General features: G+C 45.1%; 1 protein-coding gene and 1 long non-coding RNA gene across 10 annotated transcripts in view; one reads left to right on the top strand and one right to left on the bottom strand.

Moving 5' to 3' along the window:
• Positions 1 to 26,271, bottom strand: part of RERE (arginine-glutamic acid dipeptide repeats) — a 418,729-nt gene that overhangs the window by 46,603 nt on the left and 345,855 nt on the right. For all 6 annotated transcript variants that reach the window (XM_059691362.1, XM_059691366.1, XM_059691364.1 and 3 more), the window contains one exon: positions 11,249 to 11,329. In XM_059691362.1, the coding sequence (XP_059547345.1) occupies positions 11,249 to 11,329 (81 nt within the window). The remainder of the gene's footprint in view (positions 1 to 11,248; positions 11,330 to 26,271) is intronic.
• Positions 12,107 to 20,575, top strand: LOC132231723 (uncharacterized). Of its 4 annotated transcripts, none has more exons than XR_009452124.1 (4): positions 12,107 to 13,211; positions 13,772 to 13,981; positions 18,547 to 18,672; positions 20,050 to 20,575. It is a non-coding gene; the product is annotated as an uncharacterized LOC132231723 (long non-coding RNA). The 4 variants fall into 4 exon arrangements; XR_009452125.1 differs by having other exon boundaries at positions 13,769 to 13,981; XR_009452127.1 differs by lacking the exon at positions 12,107 to 13,211 and adding an exon at positions 13,273 to 13,449 and having other exon boundaries at positions 13,769 to 13,981.

Here is a 26,271-nt window from a genome sequence, read left to right as displayed (position 1 = left end):
GGCACATACCCAGATTGCAGGTTCAATCCCCGGGCAGGGTGCATGCGAGAGGCAACCGATCGATGTTTCTCACATTGATGTTTCTCCCCCGCCCTTCCTTTTTCTAAAAACATATCCTCGGGTGAGGATTAAAAAAAAGTTTTGCCCTGACTTATGTGGCTTAATGGTTAGAGTGTTAGCCTGAGCACTGAAGGGTCTCAGGTTCGATATCAGGCCCCAGTCTGGGGAAGTGAGGGTGCAATCAATCGATCGATGTCTCTCTCTCTTCTCTCTCCTTTCTCTCTCTCTCTTTCTCAAAATCAATGGGAAAAATGTCCTCCAATGAGGATTAACAAAAGAAAGCTTTGTTTTTCTTTTTTTTAAATCCCACATTTTCCAGAATGTCTAGAGTTTGCCCAGTTTACTTGCTCCGCTGAAGTTGGCCAGGTATACAGTTTCACTGGACCTATTTCCTTTCGAATGTAATTGTTCCACAAATTCCAAATTCTTCCTCCAAAACTTAAAACACCTGTCTTAACAACTCAAGGCCACAGATCTCTAACCCGATTCCAAAACAGAGCATCTGTGGGAAGGAGAACCAAGTTCAGACCTGAGGAGGTGTGTGTTCGAATTAAGAACCACCAAATCCCAAAGGTGTTGGGCCTTTGCTGCTTCAGCCCTCTACAATAATAAAACACACAAAAGTCACCATTTCTTGCCAAAGTAAAGGAAAATCCAACCCTTGTACCTGGGAACAAAGATATAATGGCTGCAGCTGAAAATACATAACCAAAGCATTGTAGAAAAAACGTCAACTTAATATTGTTCAGAACATGCTCAGGGGTGTTTCACTCATAAGCAAAAGACACAGGATAAAAATTCCAGACTGTTTTTAAGATAATAAAATGGCATATGATGGTGACTCACTAACTGACTAAAAGGGAAAAAAATCCATAAACAGTCACAGGAACCTTGAAAAGCTGCAGAATCTGGCAACAGTGAACCTCCTCCACCTCGCTTGGCTCTCACCTCCAGCGCACACGCACACACACACGCACACGCGCGCGCACACACACACACACACACACACACACACACTAGTGACCAGTTTGAAGCCAAGATGCAATTGGCTAATGGCTTACTCTACTGCTTAAAACAATATTTTATTCTTGACTTGCTCAATAAAACTGCTGAGAAAAATAAACAATGGGCCTCAATCTTATAAATAATCGAGAAAACAGAATTACTATGCAAACAGTAGAGGTGACTTACTGCCCATGGTCAACAGAGCAGGAAAGTCCAAGGTGGCACAGTGAACCCCAAGTCCTGGTCTCACTATGTTGGGACATGAGAGTTAACAAGGATTTTCTGCCCACTAAACAGTCTAAAGCCTGGGGTGCCCAGGTTTCAACTGGTCTTTAAAGCAGCACCAAAGAAGATAAGATCTTGAAACCAACACAAAGAGCAACAGGTGAGGAAAACGTTTCCTTAAAAACACAGAGAAGCTTTACTCTTTTAGGATTGTATATATCTACTAGGGGCCCAGTGCACGAATTTGTGCACCTTGAAAGGAACTGTGGGTCGTGAGGCTGAGGTAGGCACAGGGGCAGGTCTCAGCCCATCCTCTGAGCGCCCCCCCCTCTGCCCCTCCCACTGCAGCCCTGGTCCCCTGTCTGCTGCAGCCCTGGTCCCCTGTCTGCTGCAGCCCTGCTCCCGCCGCCACCGCTCCCATGCACTGACGGCACTGGCCCCACTCGCACCCACTGACAGCACGGAGTGATTGGGGCTGGCGCCAGCAGCAGGTGTGAGCAGGGCTGGTGCCATCAGCGGGTGCGCGCAGCGCTGCTGCCCCCATCACCTGTCAGGAGCAGGGGGAGGTGGAGAAGCCCTCAGGGGCGATCAGGGCCGGCAGCCACCGCTCATACCCGCTGATGGTGCTGAGTGATTGGGACCAGCACAAGGCACCGGCAGTGGGTGCGAGTGGGGCAGTGCTGGCAGTGGGTGCAAGCGGCGGCTCCAGCGCCGGCAGTGGGTGCGAGTGGGGTCGACATTGGCAGCAGGTGCGAGTGCCAGCAGGACCGTGGCGCACGGGAGCAAAGCATTTTCAGTAACCACCAAGGCTCGCCCCGATGACAACGACCAGCGCCCTGCCTTGGTCTGGCGCCCCAACTCACCTGCTCCACCATCCCACTGTGGCCAACGCCTACCATGTTCCACACACGCCCCCTTGTGGTCAGTGCACAGTGACTGGTTGTTCATTTGTTCCAGTTGTTCCACCGTTTGGTCTATTTGCATATTAGCCTTTTATTATATAGGATAGTTACCATGTATTTTTATCCCTCATTTATACATGTGTGAATACATACAATTTCATTTTTAATGGGTATTAAGGGCCTGTTGGAAGGTACTAAAGGTGACACAAAGAAATATTAAAATGTGGTTCCCGCCCAGAATGTCTTACATTCTATATAAAGACATACATACATGTGTGTGTAAGAAAGAAAATGCATGGGGGGAGGGGAAAGGAGTAGAGTCTAAAGTTCAAGACTAAAATAAGATAAATATTAAACTTTAATGGGCAGAGCAAAATACAGGTCTGCGGAGAGAGGAGCTGGGCTTTTTGTGTATGGCCGGGTCCATGCAGGAACGGACTCAGGTGGCTCTCAGAAGTGCAGCCCAGGCAGGACCTGTGTAACTGGGCTCTGCAGTCTCAGTGATTGAGACTCAGGCACCTTCCAGGGAAGAACTCAAGCCCCACAGGCCTCTCCACACTTAGACTGTGACCTCCAGGAGGGTAAGCCTGCTCTCAAGCATCTCAGACTCCCCACAGAGAGTGCCTTTTAAAAACCACATTTTAATATTTCTTTATGTCACCTTTAGTACCTTCCAAAGGTTCCCCTACACAGTTCTCAAAACACTGCCAATTATGCCAACTGTGAGGACGGTTTAGATCAGTGGTTCTCAACCTGTGGGTCGCGACCCCTTTGGCGGTCGAACGACCCTTTCACAGGGGTCGCCTAAGACCATCCTGCATAGCAGATATTTACATTATGATTCATAACAGTAGCAAAATTACAGTTATGAAGTACAATGAAAATAATTTTATGGTTGGGGTCACAACATGAGGAACTGTATTTAAAGGGCCAGAAGATTGAGAACCACTGGTTTAGATGCTCAAAGGCCAAATCCTGGCATTACTGATGCCACAATTTAGAGGATGTAAGACATTTGAACAGAAGAAAGAACCATATTTCCATAGTAAAAAAAAAACAAAACAAACAAACAAACAAACAAACAAACAAAACAAAGGCTATTAATATGAAAACAATTTCAAAATTGAACATCTCAAGAAGAAAACTTAGCTAATGGAATTCTGGTGTCTCAAGCAAGGTTCCTCCTGCTTGCATTTCCTATTTTTATAATACAAGTCATGCTTTTCAAATTACATACGAGAAAAAAAACTTATGGGTGGGTGGAGGGGGGCATGATTTTTCTACCACCGGTAAGCTGTGAATAAAACTGAGGTGAATGTTTTTCTTAAAACAATACAATTAATTTCTACTCTATTTTCTAAGTGTTACTCAAGGGCATAACTTAAAATTAAAATGAACCAATTATAGAAGGAGTATGATTTCAGATACATTTTGAAACTTATTTTTAATGTCAGCTTTTAACAGACTAGATGTATTTTTTTTTAAAACTTCAGCAAACTGAATTTTCAAAGTTAGGATGAGTTCACAGATCTAGTAAGATTAAAAAAAATCTATTAGCAATATAAAATATGAGCTCCAAATAGATAAACTCAATGACTATAACCAGAGTAATCACAACGATTAAGTCTTTTTAAAGACCAATTCAAACCATTCATTTGTTTTACTAGCTAATAAAATCGGTGCGTCTATTTTGGCTTAAAAGTCATAAATGATTCCATCTAAAAGTCCCCAGGTAATCAAGATCCAGCTGGATCATAAGAAACCTGGGTTAGCAAATACCAAGAGCAAATAAATAAAACTGATCCTTATAAGCAGCGCTGTGCTCGGCAATACTTTAAAAGTCCAAGGCAGTTTTCAAAGTGCAGATTCTACAAGCACTACCTAGTGTACACTGAAGCACTCTCGTGCCATGCCCACCTGTTCTAATATGCAGGTAAGGCCAAAGACACCTAAGACGTTAACACTGAGAGCAGCAAATATACACGGTCCCTGGTTTTAAAAAGTCACTTAATTTTTAAGACCTCCTTCCCCCCTCCCCCCATATCAACACCAAAAGTTTCTTACATGCAAATTTCTTAACTGCTTCACTTACACAAGGAAGCAGCCAATCTCTCTTAGATGACCCCAGTCAAAACTGGACCACTGCCCAAACATCCATACAGTTTAGTCCATCAGAGTGAAGAGATTCAAACCCCGACATGGGAATAACGATGGGATCACACACAGTACTTGCCCCCCAAATGCAGCGCCTGTTTTTATTGATCACTTCCGCCTCGCATGGAAAATTCCAACTCTCTCTGTATCTTCCTGAGGACAAGTAATTAAGAGAAAAAGTATGGCACTTAAATGTCTACCCTTTTACCCAATCTTGCCAACCTCAAATCACTTATATTTCTTATTCATATTTAATGTGTGCCAGTAAAAGAAACAACTGTAGTATTAAGTATGTAAACTTCAGATTAGTAAGAAGTCATTCTTTCAAATAAAAAGGTTTCTATGAGAAACAAACAAGGTGTAGCCTAGCCTGACTCACAAACAATGACTATGTCACAACTTAAAGAGGAGGACAACAGTTTTTATATGAAATATGACAGGAGTTACAATTGAGTTTCTAGGGAAGGCTGGGAAGTGGGAAGCTATATTACGGAAGTCTATCATTGATAATGAAAATAGGCCCAGATACTTCTCTGTATGTGTGAAAAATTTTGTAAAATATGAAAAACAAATATCAAGTCCTCATAGTGAAACCATTTACAACTTTCACAGAATAAAAACAGTATTATTCCAAGAATGAATGTGGCACACAGGCTTCGGGTTCTGCAAGTCTCTTTAACGTAAACGCAGTGCTTCCTAAGGACGCTGTTCAACAGGCCCGGAGCCTGGGAGTCCGACTGTCACAAGAGCCAGGTGATGTGATGACCCTGGTCTCAGGGTCACGCTGCGAGCGGTGAGGACACACAGCATTTGCAGTAGAGGTCTCTGATTTTAAACTGGAGATTTTCCTAAAGTATCGTTATGTGGTTATAACACATTTGTCCTCATTAATATCAACCTATGCAGTAAGTCCATACTGTTATGTAACATTAGATTAAGCATTAATGAGGCTAGAAAACTGTTTATCTAAGGTTATAATCTGAGGTTAGAGAAAACTTCATGCTGAACGTTCAAATTGAATGCTAGAGTAATTTTTAACCTCTTAATATTAACAGAATCTCGATTACTCAGTCCTAAAGCCCTTTCCAAATAGTAGTCATTCTTTGCTGGGAGAATAGGCTCTATGCAAAAGATATTTTGTCCAAAGAAATGAACAATTAATATTCAATAGTTATGTACATATTTAACAGAACTCACTCCCAGAAATGTGGCTGAGAAAGGTGTTGATTTTCATGATATTTCTCAAATTAAAACTTTAAATATCTAATACTTTTCATCCTATCACCCAAAGTTAAAAAACAACAACTACTAAACATCAAAACCACTTACCCGTTCATTGGGTTCTTGGTCCCATTAAAAACAGTGACACATTTTTGATAGAGAAAATCAAGATAAAGACAGACTTCCATTTTCCTAAGTCACTGTCAGCTCCCGTTTTCGGTCTTACTACAAGACTGAACTATTACAAGAACAAGGTTTCACACCTCAGCTTGGATGCTCTCACTTTTTTTTCCTCTTTAAAGCCTTCAAGGGGGGATCTCCAAACGCACTCTCTGGAGAGAGTGCAAGGTCCCCCAAAGTCACCTGCAAGCCCGAATTCTGGCCTAAGTCCTCCTGCATCGCTGGATGCAGCCTCCCCTCCAGCCACACTAGTGCACTCGCTGGGCATGTTTTGCAATTTCCTGTCTCCATGCCTTTGCTCGTGATATTTCCTACAGCTGGAAAGTCACTTTTCTTCCACCCTCCCTCCCAGCTTCGGCCTGTCAAACACTAGAAGCCCTCAGCCTCTGTGCACACTGAAGGGCCTGAACCTCCACCCCGCCAAGGAGGACCCTGAGCACACGCAAAGGTTTCCTCTTCCCTGCAGGGCACGGACGGCATCTGGCTTCTCTTTGGAGACACTCTACCCATTACAGCGCTCAGTAAGTACACAACGTTTCTAAAAACCGAACTACATGGAATGTTTAGCTCTAACAATGGGAAATGGGGCAAAATGAATTTCTAGTACAGTAAATATTAATGTACCAGCGACTGGGTTTACAAATAACATGAGCTCAATTTCTACTGGACTAGGTTCTCAAAAATACAACTACAGAGATGAGAAAGGCAGTTAAGGACGGGCGCCTTTTCACCTCCTTCCTCCACAGGCTAATTACAACTTTGGGGGCATTTCTTCTCTCTACCAACTCAGAGCAGATCAAATTGTCTTCTCACTAATATTAGCTGCATCTGAGACAGGTCGCTGAGTAAGTGCTCCCTGTCTAGGATCCAATGCTGGCTAAATTTGTCTGAGCAACAGCAGATAGAGAGAGCCACACACAAAGTCCAGCCAGGATTCAAGGGACAATCATCCAGGTGTCAGATACTGAAAGTCTTTGGTTCAAACAACACAAACATGTGTTCAGCACAAAAGATAAATGTCACTGTCACCTGAGTAATCATCTCATAATTTTGAAGAAAACTGCAAAGTCTGTATAAAAATCAAACAAAAGACTGTTTTGGAACACCCATGATTTTGTATTACTCATAACATGGTTTCCCCTCCTGGTAATTAAGATTCAACTCTATCTGGTCTCTCATTTTTTCAGGCATTACCTTAGCGTAACTCATCAATCCTAAGAGCACCTGAAGTCCTTAAAGCAGAACCCAAGGGGCCTGGTTCCGTCATCCTCTCAGAATCTCAGCGAGGGGACACGTACTGTGGTTTACACAAATGTACTCACACCCAAGACTTCATGTGGTTTAGGCCCAATAGTGTCTTGAGAGAGAAGTGCACAGCCAAGCAGAATCTGATACACTCAGCAAAGGTTCTTTCCTCTATTTACTCCTAATTATTGAGGGAGGCAAAAGGTTACAGAGAATGATAATAAACTTCAGGATATCTGTACAACCATGATACTAAAATATTTGACTTGCGGTTATTCTCCTGGGTATCATGAGGTTGACATGTAATACCCACTCAACTAAACCTCTATAAACAGCGGTTTTCCACAATCATAACCACTATGCCCACTTCAATGGGCAGCAGTATTCGGAGAACAGCCAGATGTAGTGCCTGTGTAATAAACACCAGACCAAAAGAGCTAGGAAAGCTGTTTATGTCCATACCCACCAGGAACCTTTGTCTGCACAACTCACTGAAGAACTGGTAAGAATGGAAGTCTCCTCAACAAAGCTTCAAGACAAAATACATCCCTTAAAGTAGGCACTGCCCTCCACCCCTTCCCAGTTATTCAACTAAAATAATTTTTGGCAAGTGAGACTAATAAAAAACAGGTACTTTATTTTACACAGATTCAATTTGTTTATAAGCAGAAAATAATTATGTACTTTCATGGCATTTAGCTACTCTGTGTAGTATTGGGGTAGATGGGTATTGGGGTAGATGGGAAGACCAATCATTTTCAAATGTTTTTAGGCACTCTATCAATGGTATCTCATTTAAATTCTCAAAACTATTCTTTTTTAAAAATTTTTTTAAAATATTTTTTTAATATATTTTATTGATTTTTTTTTTACAGAGAGGAAGGGAGAGGGAAAGAGAGTTAGAAACATCAATGAGAGAGAAACACCGACCAGCTGCCTCCTGCACACCCACCACTGGGGATGTGCCCACAATTAAGGTACATGCCCTTGACTGGAATCAAACCTGGGACCCTTGAGTCTGCAGGCCGACGCTCTATCCACTGAGCCAAACCGGTCAGGGCTTAAAATATTTTTTTAATCATTTCAGAGAGAAAGGAAGAGGGAGGGAGAGAGAGAGAAACATCAATGATGAGAGAGAATCACTGATTGGTTGCCTCCTGCAACACCCATACTGTGGATTGAGCTTACAACCTGGGAATGTGCCCTTGACCGGAATCAAACCCGGGACCCTTCAGTCCGCAGGCCGACGACGCTCTATCCACTAAGCCAAACTGGCTAGGGCTCACAACTATTCTTAAGAGTAGAAGAATCAGCCCGTTTTACAGACACAGACATTAAAGGACAGAGAGACTGAATAATCTGTGTAAGGCCCCAAAGCAGGTTAGTGGCAAAGGAGGCGAGAGCCATCATTTGCTCTCAGGCACAGCGATAGCCTTTATAAAATGTGTGGACATTTTATAAAGATTGTATGGAGCACCTATAAAATTCTCATGCAAAGAAACACCATTTTAGAAAAAATAACTTCCCAGTCCTTGTCAGGATTTGCCCCGAACTTCCCAATACAGCTCAAAGCAGACTGCACAGTCAAAAGAGATCATCACGTACTACAGTTACTGGTGAAACCAAGAATAGAGCACAGGTCTGCTGACCCAGGTCCAGGCCCAATCAAGCGTGCTCTTTGGATGCTGACACCCTTCTGAAGTTTCAAGTCGGTTGAGAATAGCAAAGAAATGAGTTAATAATTTTGGTAAATAGAACAGAATGTGGAAAGTAGCTAAGGATTTGCTATAAAAGAGGCATAACCATATGAAGATCTCTACTGAGGAAGTTTTCAACCAAAAACACTGGTGTTTGCATATTTCATCTTCCACAGCAAAAATGAAAAAGAACCTTTGCCCTCCCCTCCCCATGAGTTGTGAATGATTAGCTTGCCTATGCTGATAACTAAGGAAAATATGAGTGCCTCTCCCAGCTGATTAGAATACTTACAGATTTACTCTACTAACAAACTCCTCCAATTCTATGCAAAGACAACTGGACACCAGGAACAGTTAGCCAATGTCAGCCATAATAAATCTTCCGGTGAAGCAAGCAACTCTCCCATTAGCTCTGATGGCCATGCCCTGAAGAGGCTAAAACAGGAAGACTTCTGGGTGCCAGAGAAGTAGAGAGAGGAGCCACATGACCAGGATATTGAGATGGCAAGAGAAGTGATGGGGAAGGGTCCCAGGAAAGATGTGCTAGAGAAACACAGGCAACCAACCAGCTTGAAGAGTTGGTGTAGTGAGAAAACACTACTTATTGAGTTTGACATCATCAATAAGAATAAGGAACAGACGGCTGGCGTGGCTCAGTGGTTGAGCATTGACCTATAAACCAGGAGGTTACAATTTCATTACCAGTCAGGGCACATAACCACGTTGCAGGCTCGATCTCCAGTGTGGGGAGTACAGGAGGTAGCTGATCATGATTCTCTTTCGTTGATGTTTCTATCTCTCTCTCCCTCTCCCCTCCTCACTGAAATCAATAAAAATATATTTTAAAAAGGAGGAGGAGGAGGAGGAGGAGCCAAGAGCAAGAAGAAAAACAGAATCAAAGATTTAGGTTTAATCTAGGTTACCAAGGCATCCTACTCAAGAGTTAAAACTAGATAAAATTAGCATTTCCAAATGCTAAACAGATTTTAAATTTAGTGCTTAATCTTGCTATTATAAATTGATTTTTTAAAACAGAAGGATAAAGTAATTGTCGAGCCATATCTTGTATCACATTCTTCGTGGTTTGCAAGTTTTAGCAGCATGCAGGGATAGGTAAGACTTGAGCTAAGAGGTTATGATCTAGGGCTAGGCCATCACATCAAGTCAAAGCTACTCAATGATCTTTTTCAATTTCACCCCAACTTGGCCAAATCAAAATTCCTACACTCAGGTAAAGGCATTTTAGTTTTTAAAAATAGATATCAAACTTCAAATAACTGAAATCCTCAGAAAACTTTCTTTCACTGTTCTATATTAAATACCTCTTTCCAATTTGTTCTGGAAAGATAAAAAAATAAGTTGGCTTTATGGATTATTACATATTTAATTTTTATGTCTGTGAACATTTTTCTCTATTTTTACAATTCTCATGACCCATCTCTCAGCATTTTTAGATGTATAATAAATATTAAAAGTTTAATCTAGTTATGACTGATGATGCAAACCACCGATTTATAGGAGGTTATACTTGAAATCTCAGAACCCGCTTCCCCTATTATGTTATCGCTGTTCTTAAGGTACTGTCCAGAAAGTGTCCAGAAATGTCCATTAAAAACAAAAAGGAAAATAATCAAAAGAAATCAATACACAAAACCCAATTAGAAAACCGAAAAACCAAACCAAACATAGCAACCTACGTACTTTTATAATGAATATTCTTCGTCCATCTCCCCTTCCACTCCTGGAGAAAATGTCTAAATATTGACCCCATCCCCGAGCCTAAAAGTGCACTTCAGCCACAGACACTGGACATCAGGGCACATGTCCAAGTTCTACTGCACCCCCAGCCTCCCCTATTCCTTGACCTAGCCAGAGTACCTGTAGGAAATTACAGATAAATGAAACAGAATCCCTTGCTAATATTTTCATCGTATAACTTCACTCTGAAATGTTCTCAGCAAACCCTCCTACCCACGTTTAGTAAGAGTACTCATCAGATCTGACTCTCAGCTTTGTGAAATATCACAGGAATTTTTAAAGCCTCATTTAGCAATTTATAAAATTCTTATGCATCTCTCAAATGAAAAGTGCAAACTTGTAGGACTAGAAAAAGAGTTAAAACTACTCTTCAAAACATAGCAACTTTAAATACAGAAAAAGTCCCACTAGAATTCAAAGTATATGAGCTATAAACCAATCAACGAAATCCAAACTGGTGATAAATGATATTTCCTATTTCAGCCGCTGTATTTAAAATTACACGTTAACTCCCCAACACCCTGGCCCTTCCCTCCTCCCTTAACCCTGTGCCCAGGACCTTCCTGTTCTCACAGCAGGAGTCACTTTCTTCGGGAGATAGGCACACGCTGTCACTTTAATCTAGAATCATGATCTAAAACTAACCACCAAGGAAGGAAGAAGAATAGGATGCTAGAGGCCAGCCTGAGTCTGAGCACAGCGCAGGGTTAAAGGAAACCATTTCATAAGATCAAGTGTGGAGGAGAAGCAGCAGGAGCGAAGAGGAAAAAATCAAGTTACATAAAGTCCAATTGTACTCACTGTTTCCTTATTGGGAAGCAGCTCCTTTCTGATTCTGAAGAAGTTCTTGCCGTACTGCCTGAGCCCCTTAACGAAGCGTTTCTGTGATAGAAAGAAACAACAAATGGGATGTAAAAACCGAAAACAAAACAGGATGTCCGCAAAGCAAAGATCTCGGCTATCAGCAGCATAACAAAAAGTCTTGGCCAGGGAATACTGACCGGCTACGGGTGTGTTTCAGCAGCAGACCTGCTCCCCACCAGGACGGGCCCGTCCCAGCCTCCATCAGAACCCCCAGCCCGCATCCCACACAGGTTTAGGGAAAGAAGGTCGTGCCTGCGGCGCGGAAGCAATCTGTGCCCTGTGCCCGCAGTCTGCACCGTGGTCCACGAAGATATAAACAACAAATGCGTTCCGCGTTTCAATAAAGCAGCACAACTGCTCTCCACCTGAGAACGAGGCTTCCCAGAGTGTCGAGCAGAAGGGAGGAAACAGAAGCAAACCTGGAGAATTTTCTCTAGGACACGCCAGAGGGCTAACAGCCCTTTCCGTAATCCGAGGAATTCACTAGGAAGGGGCCGACATCAGAAGCCCACCGGGGCCTGAACATCAGCTGGCCTGCCCCGCCATCTCCGCCACTAAAAGCCGCTCCAGGGCATCCAATGAGACCCACCAGCACCCCTTCCTTCTTCCCGTGCCCCTCACCCCCCCTCCGCCCATTTCCTTAGCAGTCCCGAGACTTTCACTTTGTCCCATTCCTCCCAGGCAGCCCCTCCCTGCCCAGTAGGGGCAGCTCCCGGCTCCCCCGGCCCCCACCTCGGGGCGGGGCTCGGAGCGGGTCGGAAGCCCTGCCTACCCCCCAACCCTGCCTACCCCCCACGGCAGTCCAGGTCCGGGGGCGCGGGGCGCGGGCAGCCACAGGTCCGCTGGGCTGGCGCCGAGCGCACTCAGGGTCCCGGGCAGCGAGAGGCCGCGCCTGTCACGGGCTCCGGCTCCACAAAGCGCAGGGAGGTGGCAGCGGGTGGCTCGGTGTGTGACCGCGGCCGCGCAGCGCGGGCCGCCGCTGGCACCGGGGGAGGAGGCTGGAGCGGCGCACGGAGCCCGGCCGCGGGCGGCTGCAAAAGGCGGCCTGGATTGCCGCGCTGCCCGCTGGTCGCGCACTCCGGCCCCCGCCCGGGGACTCTGCGCCAGGCCTCCCGGTACCGCGCTGGTCTCTAGTTCCTTCCCCCAGAACCACAGGAATAAATCCTGGCAGCAAAGCACAGAAACTTCCTACCGCAGCGGGAGTGTGCAGGGAGCGCCCACGGTGCTGGGGCCGCGCGGGCACTCGGGGCCCTTCCCCGGCCCCTCCGTCTCTAGTCTCTAGTCTTCCCTCCCGGCGGGCACCGGCAGCGCTACCGCCGCACTCAGCCTCCCCTGGGCTCCAAAATGGGAGGCTGGCCCCACGACCCTCGACCCTCGCGGTCCCTTCGACCCCCCGCGGTCCCTTCCGCCCCGGGATTGTGGGCGGCTGCTCCTGCGAGGCCCAGGCATTAGCCGGCACCTCGCAAGGCGCCGTTTCACAACTAAATCACCGTGGAAGCTTCCCAGCCAATAAATCACCTGCCCACCGGGGGAGAGCCCTCCCACTCCCCGTGTTTGAGACCAGCCGGGCCAATTGAGTGAGGAGCCAGACTTGGCCTGCAAGACAGATCTGCAACCTCCCACTCCATTCCTCGAGGCTCTGCATTTTCAGATTTCACCCCTTTCTAAGATATGACTCATCACTGTCAATTTTCACTATAATTCTTATAGGTCAAAGGAAAAGTCTGTCCAGGCACAAAAAAAGCAAGCCCTCCTCCAGTCTGCAAGAGTGACCTCGGTTACTTAACAGAAGTATCATTCTAATTACAACACGCATCCTGGACTACGTGCAAGGCTTCTCCATGGGGGACATGGAGAGGAATGAGGCTGCCCTGTCCTCAAGGAGCTCCATGACAAACAGGTAAACAGATCAATCTCTGGGCCCTTAGAAAAGCATCAGAGGAACAAAGGGCTGTGGGTGGGGCTGGGAGGAGGAAGCAATTTACACTGCTGGTGTCTTGGAGGAAGTGACAAGGAAGAGAGTGAGCCTGCCAGGTGTGCTCAGCAGGGCTTCAAGCAAAGGAGTCAGCCAGGAAGGGCATACAGAACATTCTGGGAACTGCAAGGAGGACAGGGTGTGCAGAAAAGAGTGCCAGCAGGTAAGACTGGAGTGGCAGGAGCGGATCGGGTTGTAGAGAGCCTTTTAGACCAGGCTGAGGCCTTAAGGTCCATGAAAAGACTGGATAAGGATGGCTCCAGTGGCAGTGTGGCTGTGGCCTAGGGGCAGACTGCCTGCAATCCAGAGACCAGCTAAAGAGGCTGGTGAGATAACCCAGGAGTGAGATGAGGGAGCCTGAACTCAACCTCAGCCATCAGAATGAATGCTTCTTCATCCACTCTAAGTATTCACTGTGCACCTAGCACTGGGAGGAATTTAAAAGGAGCCATGGACCTTTATTACAACAGATTCATTTTTAGCAGGTAAGATACATGTGTGGAGGCATTACAGACACATCTGGGATTTAATTCAGCCAAAGGCACAGACTGTGTAGTCCAGAGCGCCTTCCCCAAGATGGTGAGGCTCGCCCAGATCACGAAGAACTGACAGCATATGCAGAGGTGGAGGGGGTTCGGAAGGCCCTCCATGAAACAGAGGTGGTTATAGGAGAGGAGAGTCTACACAAAGTCGAGGTGGGTGACCCGGCGTGAGTGTGACGGTGGAATTCCAGGACCAGGCCAAAGGACAAACAGCCCCACGAGGAGAGGCCGGCACAATGGAGGCGGCGACTGAGGAAGGCTGACTCTAGAACAGCAGGCTCCAGTGGTGGAGCTGAGCAAACTTGAGTGCAGATTCTGATTCTTCCTCTGGACATCACCCATTCTACTAACAATTATTAAGTATCTTCTATATGCCAGGACTTTACATATATTAATTTACAATCCTCGCAACCTAAAAGAAATGCATTATCTTCGCTTTACAGACAAGGAAGCTAAGGCACAGATGGTTAAATAGAGCAAGGTCACCCAACGCCTCAAAGAAAAAGATAGAATTCAAACCCAGGCTCCAAAATCTATGCCCTTCACTGCCACGCCCTCTGTAAAATGAGGTAAGAGTCTGAACCATTTTTAGTCATGGTAGCATTATCTGTGACTCTGCCCTTTCCTGTTGGCCCTAACATCAAGTCACCAAGTCCTCAGTATTCTTCCTATGAAAGGTCTTTCAATGTCCTCCTTTCTTGCCTATTACAGTGCTAGTCTCAGGCCAAGCCCTTCTTCCTCTCTCCTACTAGCTGGCCTATTAACCCAGCTCCCTCATTCAGCCATTTACAAGCCCCTGCAAGGAATTTCTCAAAACCTCCAAGTTCACCATGTGTCCCATACTGTCCTGCTCCCACCCCTCTCTCAGGATAGCTTTAACCTATTCAGAGTGGTGGGAACACACCTTAGCCCTGAATTCAGGGCCCTCCAGGATCCGTCTCTGTCTACCTTTCTAACCAGATGTCCAGTAATGCCAACTGATCCATGTTGCAACTGTCTGAACTCCAGACTCTGGGCTACCTTTTCTACTATCTACACTACAGTCTACTCAAGATACCTCCAGTTTACGTCAAACCCAAGTCCAACTCCCTCCCACTCCAAAAGGAAATTTCCCTGACCATTCCCTCCCATTCACCTGGCATTTATTTATTTGTATAAGGTCTCATGTACTAATAGAGTCTACGGCTCTGAAGACAGGTACTGTACCTTATTCTATTTGGCTCCCAATAGTATTAGGCACTTGGAGCTCCCATGTTTCTGATATATATACATACTAGGGGCCCGGTGCACGAAATTCGTGCACTGGGCGGGGGGGGGGGAGGGGAGTGTCCCTCAGCCCAGCCTGCCCCCTCTCACATACTGGGAGCCCTCAGGCGTTGACCCCCAGACCCCTCCGATTGCTGGCTCTGCCCCTTGCCCAGGCCTGATGCCTCGGCCAGAGGCGTAGACCCCCATCACACTCCGATTGCCTGATCGGCCCCTTGCCCAGGCCTGATGCCTCCGCCAGAGGTGTCAGGCTTGGACAGGGGACCCCCATCTCCCCCCGATCACTGGCTCTGGCCCCCGCCCAGGCCTGAGGCCTCTGGCCCAGGAATCATGCCTGGGCAGGGGACCCCCATCTCCCTCTGATCGCTTGCTCCACCCCCCGCCCAAGCCTGATACCTCTGACCCAGGCTTCAGGCCTGGGCAAGGGGACCATCATATCCCCCCAATCCCCGGCTCAGCCCCCCGCCCAGGCCTGATGCCTCGGCCAGAGGAGTTGACCCTCATCACCCTCCGATCACCAATCACCAGATCGGCCCCTTGATCAGGCCTGAGGCCTCCGGCAGAGGTGTCAGGCCTGGGCAGGGGACCCCCAGCTCCCTGCGGTTGCAGGCTCCGCCCCTGCCCAGGCCTAACGCCTCTGGCTGAGGCGTCCGGCTCAGACAGCGGCGACCTGCAGCTGCAGCGGCCCCGCGATTGTGGGCTCCGCTTTAGGCCCAGGCAAGGGACCCCTAGCTCCCGGGACTGCCAGCTTCGACCGTGCCCAGCTCCCATCGCTGGCTCCACCCCTACTTCCTGCTATCACTGGCCAGGGCGGCAAAGGCACCTGATTCTCCGATCATGGCTGGGGGGCAGGGCAAAGGCGGCCCCAGGGCCGCCTTTGCCCTGCCCCCCAGCTCTTAGCTCCCCCCTGGGTTTCTGATCACTGTCAGTGGCAGGGGGCTTCTTCCTGCTTTCCCTTTCGCCTCCCTGCATTGTGCCTACATATGCAAATTAACCGCCATCTTGTTGGCAGTTAACTGCCAATCATAGTTGGCAGTTAATTTGCATATAGCCCTGATTAGCCAATGAAAAGGGTATCGTCGTATGCCAATTACCATTTTTCTCTTTTATTAGTGCAGATATATATATATATATATATATATATATATATATATATATATATATATATATATATATATATATATAAAAAACAAACCATGAGATGACAGGTTGGTTGGGCTAGGGTGGTCACCGTGGGAAATAGTTAAAAATCAAAGGGTTCATTTTGAACTGACTTTCTTGGTTCCATGACATGAAACTCTCCTGATTTTCCTCATATCACCTGGCTTAATTCTCTATTCAACCTCTAAATGTTGGAGTCTTCCCACGGCTTTGTTCAAGGCTTCCTGCTGCTCTCAACCTCCCTCCCAATATATCTCCCACTGCACCCTGGGCTCTAAATATCATTCAAGATTCTTATGACTGTTCCCAAGGCTAAATCTATGGTCCAAACCCACTGGGAACACTTGCTTGAATGTCTCAGACATTTCAAACTGCTTCTAGAAATATGCATTTGACATCTGGTGGTGAACACAGACCACTTCTGTCAATGCATTTCAATGACTATGCTATCAAGTGCAAAGCACCACTGGCTCCACTTAAAAAAAAAAAATTAAAAAAAAAAAGGAAGTAAAAGCTTCATGTGGCCTGCACTGTTACTTCTCTATGGAAAGCCACAAGGCCTCAAAACTGGTAAAACATCTGCTGCTCAGAGACCAGCCTTTACCTTGTGGTTTACCAGAAATGTAGAGGAGCCTTTAAAATCGAAACAAAGCCAACCCACTCAGAGTTGGTCAGTGATCAGCATAGGTCAATATGTTAAACATTCCTTTCCCTCTATTAATTCATTTCTCTTCAAACGAAGACCTTAAAGTCTTTAAGACTAACTTAATAATTAACATTATCGATTTAGAAATAGACATGTCTCGGCATACCTTGGAGATATTGCGGGTTTGGTTTCAGACCACTGCAATCAAGCAAGTATTGCAATAAGTGAGCCATGATGTTTTCGCTGATGGAGGGTCTTGCCTTCTATTTGTTAAAAAAAAAGGGGGGGGGGGGCTGACATCAGTGAGGTCTGCCTGTACTCTAAGCTTCTGAATGTCAGCTCACAGACATGGTCTGTTTCTTAGTGGAGCTGAAATTCAGCATTTCCAGTGCTGAAATCCCAGGCCTCATGAATTCTTTCTACGTCCCTTACCTTTTCCGTGCCGGACGGTGTACAGATATTAGAACGCTCGGAGGCTGAGGGTGAAGGAGAGAGAAGACTGTGCTCACTTAAAAGGCGGTAACGTGGGCTGGGTCACTGCCCAGTGAGTGCTCAGCAGCCTGCTCGCAATGCTCCACAGACTTGCGGCCGGGCCACTCTCAGGAGCTTGGACTGAGGGGCTGGCGGGTGTTGGTTTCCACTTAACCTGCATGTGTTCCTTGGGAGCAGAAAGCAAGTCCTTTGCTAGTTTTGAATCCTCATAGCCAGATGAGATCCAAATATAAATATAAATTTATTTATGGCAAGGAGATTATTCTTTGCTTTGTTTTATAAACTTAGTTTGTGGCTGTGCTCCAGTTTCACATATGTTGGCATTTAACATTGTATAAATTTAAGGTGTACATGTTAATTTGATACACAAACATTGTAATATGATTGCCATTGTAGTGATAATTAGAACCCCTGTCATGCTACATAATTATGCTCCAGTTTTTAGACAAACTGCTGTAGTTTTCCATTACTGAGTTAAAATTTCATATCATCAGGAGTTACCTATCTGTAAGTTCCTAGTAGAGAATATTTAATTCCTGGCTTTAAAAAAAGTGAGTTACCTGAACACAGTATTTACTGTTAACCTGTGTTTTAATAGGCTCTGTCTGGAAAGCTCTATTTCTTATTTTTGGTAGAATGCAAAGAACATGAGATTCAAACTCGGAAGTTCTGGGACCTAGTCTGCTCCTCTGTCCATAAAGGAAATTTTGACATGGCTGTTATGGACACAGCCAGTTTTGAAATGGGATATACTTAATAGGAATAAACATAATTGGGTCACAATGCAGTAACATTTCTCTTATGATAAAAATTTTACGTTCCAAAGTCCATGGTGCTATTGCCGAGCCTGCCCCACGTCAGAGCCTCCCGAGTCCTGTGCCCATGGCCTACCCAGATGCTGACCCTCTCCACCCTCGGGGTGGCAGGGTGGGTCTAGGCTAGCAGCTTCGCTGGTATGCGTCATGATATGAAACCGGCAGGGAAACACCACCCTATGCAACAACAGAAACAGCTAATACTGAGTAGTGCTAGGGCACGTCTTAAGGGCTACGTGCACTGACTTACTGAAACATCACAACCTTCAATGAGTCAATCAGGGACTACTACGATCTCCACTTTACAGAAGGAAAAACAAACCATACCATCAATCCAGGGTCAAGGGTGACATCTGTAAACAACTGGGAGCCTCAGGGATGGGTGAGGCCTAAGAATGGAGTCCAGGACGGTGCAGATCGCAGATGGTGCGATGGGCATCTGTTGCCTTTGTTTGCCTTTCAAAGTAAGTGTTCTCAAAAATCTATAAAAGTATGTAAGGGCTATAGTCTCATAACTTATTCTTGCCTCAATTTCTTCAGCTTTTAAATTAGCAAAAAAGACCTGCCTTATCCATTTCAAAAAATTATTCTGAACATCAAACTGGATAGCAAAGAGATGAGTAGTAGGCTGGGGCTAAGTCCCTCACAGAGTAAGGTGCACTGATCGCCCTCATCTGCACCTGGAACTCCCAACATTCTTCTCCTCAAGGGCTGGATCTGACCTGTGTCCGCAGCAGAGAAGAGAGGCAGGACGAGGGGAATGTGCCTCAGAAATGGCTAAAAAATAGCTCTGTATTAACTCCTGGCTGAGAGCTTTCACAATTAACTCCCACTGGTGAATTTTAACTAGTGCATCACAGTCAGAAACGCACACCAGGACTTCGAAAAGTGACTTCACTCCATCCTCTTACATAACTGTTTGGAAAACACTGTCGGTATTAAAATGATTCCCACTGTGAAAATGGCTCCTTCTGCTCTACCCTGTTTTCTGCACAAAATTTTATGTTAATAACTTACTGGTTCTCAGGGGACTGAAGAGCAGGCATATTTGCAAGTAAGCGATCCACAGTGCCCCCTTGCTCCCGGATAGAGATATAAAAGTGCGAGCCTATCAGCCAGGCAGGGAGTCAGAGGAGTATGCCCACTGCTTTTCTGAAGGCCTGGGACGACAGAATCACAGTGAAGATGTGTCCTGAATGTGGGCCTATGCTAATGAGGGAGCAAGGTGAAAAAAGAGAACATCGATGCCACGCAGATGAAGTGAAAGCCTTTCCAAACGCTTGTATCACACAGTGTCGTGTCCACCAACGGCTCTTACTGACCAACCATTACATGAGAACCTATTGCGTTTCATCCATACAGTCTTGTTTGATATAGATTCCTGTCACCGTATCTAAAACATATTTCTTGCTGGAGGTATACTAATGATGCTGTGCTTTGAAAAGTATCATTTGGTTTTGGGTTTTAAATATTTAACACGTTAATGAAAGGTTGACTGAGGAAAGCACTACTTTTTCAATAAATAGCACCCAGAACCAATTTGTCTGGGAGGAGACATGCCAGCAATCATGGTGGGCATTTCCAAGAGTCTTCGTATATTGCTCTCATTTCTGACTACTTTGTAAGTAACTTTGCATTTACTAGCATTAGTCCAGGTTAACTACACAGTTACATTTGGATTTTCAACTGGACGGAAGGTCAGTGCCCCTAATCCTTGAGTTGTTCAAGGGTCAACTATAGTTAATAGTTTCATTAAACTAGTTAAAGTTTTAAAAAGGCTAACGGGATAACTATTTAAAATAATAAGCACATTTTTATTATGGTTCTCATCTCCCTTCTAGAGCAGACATTTTTCTCTAGCTCAGACTTCACCTACACTTTCTATTCAGAGTATCATCCTTCACAGCCTCAACATGGACAGTCACGTGTCCTAGACCACGGCCTCCTCGAGGCTCTCCAATACACTCTCCAAGAGTAACTGTTTGGACCAATAGGACAGAAGTGATGCTGGTGGACTTCTGAGGCTGGAGTGTAAGCAATACAGCTTTGGCTTGGCTCTGCCTCTGCAGACACACAGCGCTGAGCCACCATAACACAAAGGCTGGCTCTCCGGAAGCCACCAGCAGTGCTGGGAGACCACACAGGGGTCAAGAGACGCCTAGAAGCTCCCCCTGTTCCAGCCCCCAGCTGCTGAGGCTTCCTGGCTCGGGCTCCTGAGTGAAGGCGCCTTCAAGATGGCTCCAACCCCACCTACCATCTGACTGCAACCTCACGAAAGCCCCTCAACTCAGAACCACACAGCTGAGCCACTTCTAAATTCTCATCCCACAGAAATGGAGAGATAATAAATGAATATTATTGTTTTAAGCTGAGGTAATTTTTTTATTGATTTTTTTTTTAAGGGAGAGAGAGAAACATCAATCAGATTCCTCCTGCAGACACCCCAACTGGGGAATCAAACCTACAACCTGGGCATGTGCCCTAACCGGAGTGGAACCCACCACCCTTTGGTATGCAGGACAGCACTCCAATCGAGCCACACTGGACAGTTGAGGTAATTTTTACTGTTGGGCATAATTTGTTATGCAGTAAGAGGAAACCAATATGAAATTTACTACAAAAACTACTAAAAACTCTACATTGTTAGTCAACTATTAATTAAATGAACCAGTAAATCAGCTTCCTATTAGACTTCTTCAATCTGCATGTCCTTTCACCTTACTCTGCTTTAACCATAGCTCTTATTACCATGTAACATGACATGTTTTACATGACACTAAATGCATCAGGCAATGTGTTCACTTCTGCATCCCAGCCCCAAAAGCAGCGCTTGGTCAGCAATCAATCACTGGCTGACTGACTGACTGACTAGACTAAATGACTGAGTCTGGAGGTGAGCTAGCTTGGTCTTCCCAAAGCACTATTTGATTTCCCAGCCATCTGCCCTCCGTCTTGACTCAGTGTCTCCTGACATGTGTTCACTGCTAAGTTTCTGACTCTCTAATTACTACTTACAAAATTGTTTAACACCAACTTTCCTGTCCACTCAGACGTACAAATCCCACCAGAGAAACCACACCGTCCCACTCCATGATGCCAGTTTAGCACCCAGAGTGAAGCTGGTAATTAATTTTTTCAACACACCTGTGTACTAAACCCTTTCCAGGTGGTCTGAAATGTCAAATAAAATTACTCCATTTTTCATCCAAAGACCACATGCCTCATAGGAAAATGACCTCATGTCAGATGGTTTACATAGCAACAAAGCCCACTAGCAAAGGCCATGGAGCCATCCCATATATCTCTGTCTATATGATGATTTCATCAAGTCGGCTAAGTCCTTTCACTATGGCAGACCCAACAAAGCACCGCCACTGGGTGAGTATCAGAGCACGCTTCAGTGCATTTCAAGTCAAATGAGAGCTGGCTAGTTAAGCAGCAGCATTAACAGATGTAGGAATACCACCAGCAAAATATCTCTGGCCAATTATGGCTGCCCAGCTACACCCAAATTAAAAATAACCCAATACTAACAACAGAACCCACACAGGTGTGAGAGGCTCCTCCTCCCCCTGTGATAACGCGTGGAGTCTCCCCGTAAATGTCCCTGTAAAGTGATCATAAATAAGTCATTGAAAAGTTCACCTTCTTTAACAAGGTAGATCAGATCTCAGCAAAAAAAGAAAGAGGAACAAACTGAAAAAAGAAATGTGGCTCATCTGTAAGTGACAAGCCAATAAAAGAATAGGAATCTTTAGTGAAGAAGCCTTCTGAAAAAATTGTAATTAAGAGTCTAAATTAGTGGCTGCCCAACAGAAACTGAATGTGAGCCAAACGTGTACCTTTAATTTTCTAGCAGCCATATGTTTTAAAGATAAAACTTTAATAATACGAGTTTCTAATGTCCATTTTAACTTGATCTAAAATATTATCAATTCAGCATGTAATCAATATAAAATTATTAAAGAATAGCTTGCGTTCTTTTTTTCCTACGATGTCTGTGAAATTCAGCATGTAGTTTACACTTACAACACATCTCAGCTTGGACGGGCACATGTGGCTGGTGGTAACCAAGTCAGGTAGCACAGGTCTAGAATGATCCTTATTTCTGTTTTGTAAAACATTAAAACTTCCAAAGCACTAAAAGTTTTCCATTAGGGAGGTAAAATAAATACACTGTTAGAATTATGGACAATGATATCTCATAGTCTTAAATGAAATAAAATCACAAAAGCCTGCTATTTTAAATTAAATAAAATCTGTACCCCAGAAGAACTCAGCCCCCCAGAAGTTATGATCTGCCCACAAATGGGAAACTGAGGCCCTGACGGGCACCAGGGGCGCACTTCCGCTCCCGCCATGCAAAGGGCTCCTGAACTTTGCTTCTCCTTCACCACAATCTGACAAGGGCCAGGGCTCCTCCTTTACCTTTGTTCACTTTAAAGGATCTCCAAATAGGGAGGGAAAATCAATTACTCGTTTAGGAAATGTCCGGGGATAGAGGGGAAGGGAGTGTATTTCAATTACAGAAGGCAACCTCACTCCTAAGGCAGATCCCCGTCTAACGGTGGTCATTGTTTTCCTTTTTATTACCATTTGGTCTCATGCTGTCCCCATGCAGAACAACTACCACAAGGGTCTCTCAAGGGAGGGTCCCCACATGGGGTGCTGGTAATGGGCCCCACCATGAGGCTGCTCTGCTGGCTTTTGTTTGGAACAATAGCATTCCCATGATACCTCACTCTTGCTGAAAATATTGGTATTAAGAGAGCATGAACACAGCTGTGTGTAAATTACACACAGAGATTAGATCTGTATATTTATAAGGAACACAAACATACTAATAGCACAGTTACATACACAGTCGGGTACACTGGGCTGCATGGAGAGTACGGTTTGAGTTCCAAAGTATTTCTTTAAAATTTTCTAGAATGAAATGCTTAACCTGCACAGTCAGGCTGAGGTTCTTCTGCCCCTCCTCCCATGCAGAATGCCCCTCCCCGCCCAGATTCCTCTTCACTTTCATTTGCAATATGGGAGAAATTATTTGAAACTCTATGAAGGAGAAATCTCACAATAAAGAGCTTTAAAATTAACTTTTATAGTAAAAATAAATCAATATGGGATGATTTTCAGTTAAAAAGTAATAATTATAAATTGAGGGAGGAGGATAAGAGAAGGCAGTGTGGGCAGAAGCAGAAAGTGGGAAGAATCTGAAAGTTCAGAATTAACTTGTCCTGCAATGACAGTGTTCTCTTCTCTACACAAATGCATTATGTACAGAGAGGACGACCTGTTCACACCGCACGGGGAAGGCAGGGTTCTTTGCATTTTTCCGCTAAATTTGAAAAACAGAAGTGCACTCAGCATTATATATTCACTGCATTAAATCCAGATATAGACACGTGACCAGGAAACCTGGGCTCTGTTCTCTGCCTGATTCTATCACGGCTTTTGATGACCCAGGCGAGCCCTTAACGTCCATTCCCTGGGCTGAGTTTCTCATGGAAAGATGGCATCCCAAGTACCCTAATTTACCAGATAAAGCACTAACTTTTAAATTGTTAAGTGTTCAGGAAGGTCAAAGAAAAATAGTAATAATCCAACTAAGCAGAAATGTAAATATATATATATATATATATATATATATATATATATATATATACACACACACACACACACACACACATAATAAGCTCACTATAGGCCTTAATTTTATTCTTTAAAAGCTTTAAAAAACATGCTCCAACTGATACTCTTCATCTTTTATTTTTTCTTGGTGTGGTTTATATAAACTCCTGGTTTAAAATGAAAGAAAAGGTCCATTTCTGAGGCTGGGTTTACCGTGCTCACAGTTCCACCAATAAATCATCTCCCAATCTGGGCTTGGAAAAGCACTGGCCACGGTTTGATTGCTCCAGCCCCAGGTTGCCAGGCAACCAACACAAGGGGGAAGTCTGAGAAGCGCTGACAGATAGCCAAGTGGCTGAAACAACAGACTTCTCTCTGTCAAAAATGTGTTTCAGAGAGCCACTTCCCCACCTCTGCTCTCTGCTAAACACTACACGATTGTAAAATCAAAATCAAAAGGCCACTGTAATAAAAACACTTCCTGCTCAATTACGAATTGTTAAAAAGCTGTGGGGAGGCCCAGATCACACAGTGTATGGCAACAGAAATGTGATACTGTAAATGAGATAAAGTCAGCAGCATGCGAGAAACCCGATCTAAATGCAGCTCTGTAGCTTCGGGTCAGGGGACCTGGTGTGTGGAGCAAATCAGCTGCCTAAGAAAGCACCAGCAAGAAAATAATGAATGTTGAAACGTTACAGAAACAAACCAAACAATAATCAGGAAGCCGAAGGTCCCCGTTACTTAATAATAAAACCAAGAACATGCTCAATTGTTGTGGAACACTCTGGAGATAATGGAAGTTTTCTCTCTCTGGGCTGATTTCCTGTGTAGAACAGGGCAAGGAAGATAAAGGCCCCGCCGGAACCACGCCCCCTGGCGGATGGGCAGGTGGGTGGGATTCCCTCATGCGTGACAGTCACTGGATTCCAGGAGACCTAATGCCTTCCAGAGGATGCCTGGTAACAACAGCAGTCAGGTCTGACATCTACTGCAACATCTGCAACACCTCCGGTGCCTGCCCCGAGCCAGCAGCCGCCCCAGTCCTGCCGTGTCCCTGCGAGGCAGCATCCTCCCACGAAACCCCTGCCCTGACTGCCACCCAGGACTCCGGAAACTCTTTGTGGTTATTTGGAAGAGGTCAGCACTAAGAACAGGTTCACCTTTTTTGTTTTTGGCAGCCTGGTAAAGCCTAACCTCTTCCTAAAAATGGGTTCTAAATGCCTACAATAAAATGTATGGATTAAAAAGGAAACCAGTTGCCCTAACCGGTTTGGCTCAGTGGATAGAGCGTCGGCCTGTGGACTGAAGGGTCCCAGGTTCGATTCCGGTCAAGGGCATGTACCTTGGCTGTGGGCACATCCCCAGTGGGGGGCGTGCAGGAGGCAGCCGATTGATGTTCTCTCTCATCGATGTTTCTCTCTATCCTTCTCCCTTCCTCTCTGCAAAAAAATCAATAAAATATATATATTTTTTTAAAAAAAGGAAACCAGTTATTTGAAAACAAGGTACCAAAACATTAAAAAAGGTGAATATGCAGACCTTATGGACAGTAAGAAACCAAGATCCCTCAGAGGGTTCTGGTTCCTATGGATGTTTTTAGGGGGCGGTGTTGTTTCGTTTTGTTTTATCATAAGAGCTTTGGCATTATGACAAAATGGAGGGCCAGGACAGCAATTTATTCTCCACTTAAGTTACCAAAGCAACGCACAGCCTGGCTCACTGCCCAAAGCTGACCAACTCGGAAGAGGTGTGCAAGGCTCCCAGGCTGGTCCTCTCCACGCCGCCAGCCCAGATCCCACGGGTCCTGCCTTTTCCTGGTTTTTCAGAGCCCAGATGAGGGCCTGGCAAGAAAAATGCGTAGGTCTATTTTCTGCAAACTGGGGTGTACAGACACAAAAGGCTTTAGGGGCACGTGGACTCAAATAGTTCTAAGGCAATATTCATCCCCCAACCTGCAACTTTCAAGTTTTCTTTCCCAGTCATCTACCGAGGAACGAACTCTTGTGTAGAAGGTGAAGGGCCACCCTCCTCTCACCTCACAAGCAAAGGCGTCCCTCTCCCACCTGGGGTGCTGAGCAGCGGGGCCTGTGCAGAAACTCCAGGGCAGAAGCACAGGTCCATTCAAAACACGGGTGTGGATGTGGGCACAGAGACTAACTATGTTCCCCATAAGAGCCTTAAGCAACTCAGGTACTTTCTAATTCTTTTGAAGGAGGGTCTAGAGAAGGTGTCATCTGATAAACTATTGAAAATATGTCTGATGATAAATTATATTTTTGGCATTACAATGTAAAATTCAAATATTTAGGTAACGCTGTAAAAAACTATCATTCCCATCTACTTGTTCATGTGAACAAGATTCCTGAATATTTATATCTACAAATAAATAAATAAGAATAAAATAGATACAAAATATGGCCTCAATTGAA

The sequence above is a fragment of the Myotis daubentonii genome, chromosome 3 (genome assembly GCF_963259705.1).
Source record: "Myotis daubentonii chromosome 3, mMyoDau2.1, whole genome shotgun sequence".
Taxonomy (NCBI): Eukaryota; Metazoa; Chordata; class Mammalia; order Chiroptera; family Vespertilionidae; genus Myotis; species Myotis daubentonii.
Note: the sequence above shows the minus strand (reverse complement) of the source record. Positions and strands in the feature narration are given on the sequence as shown.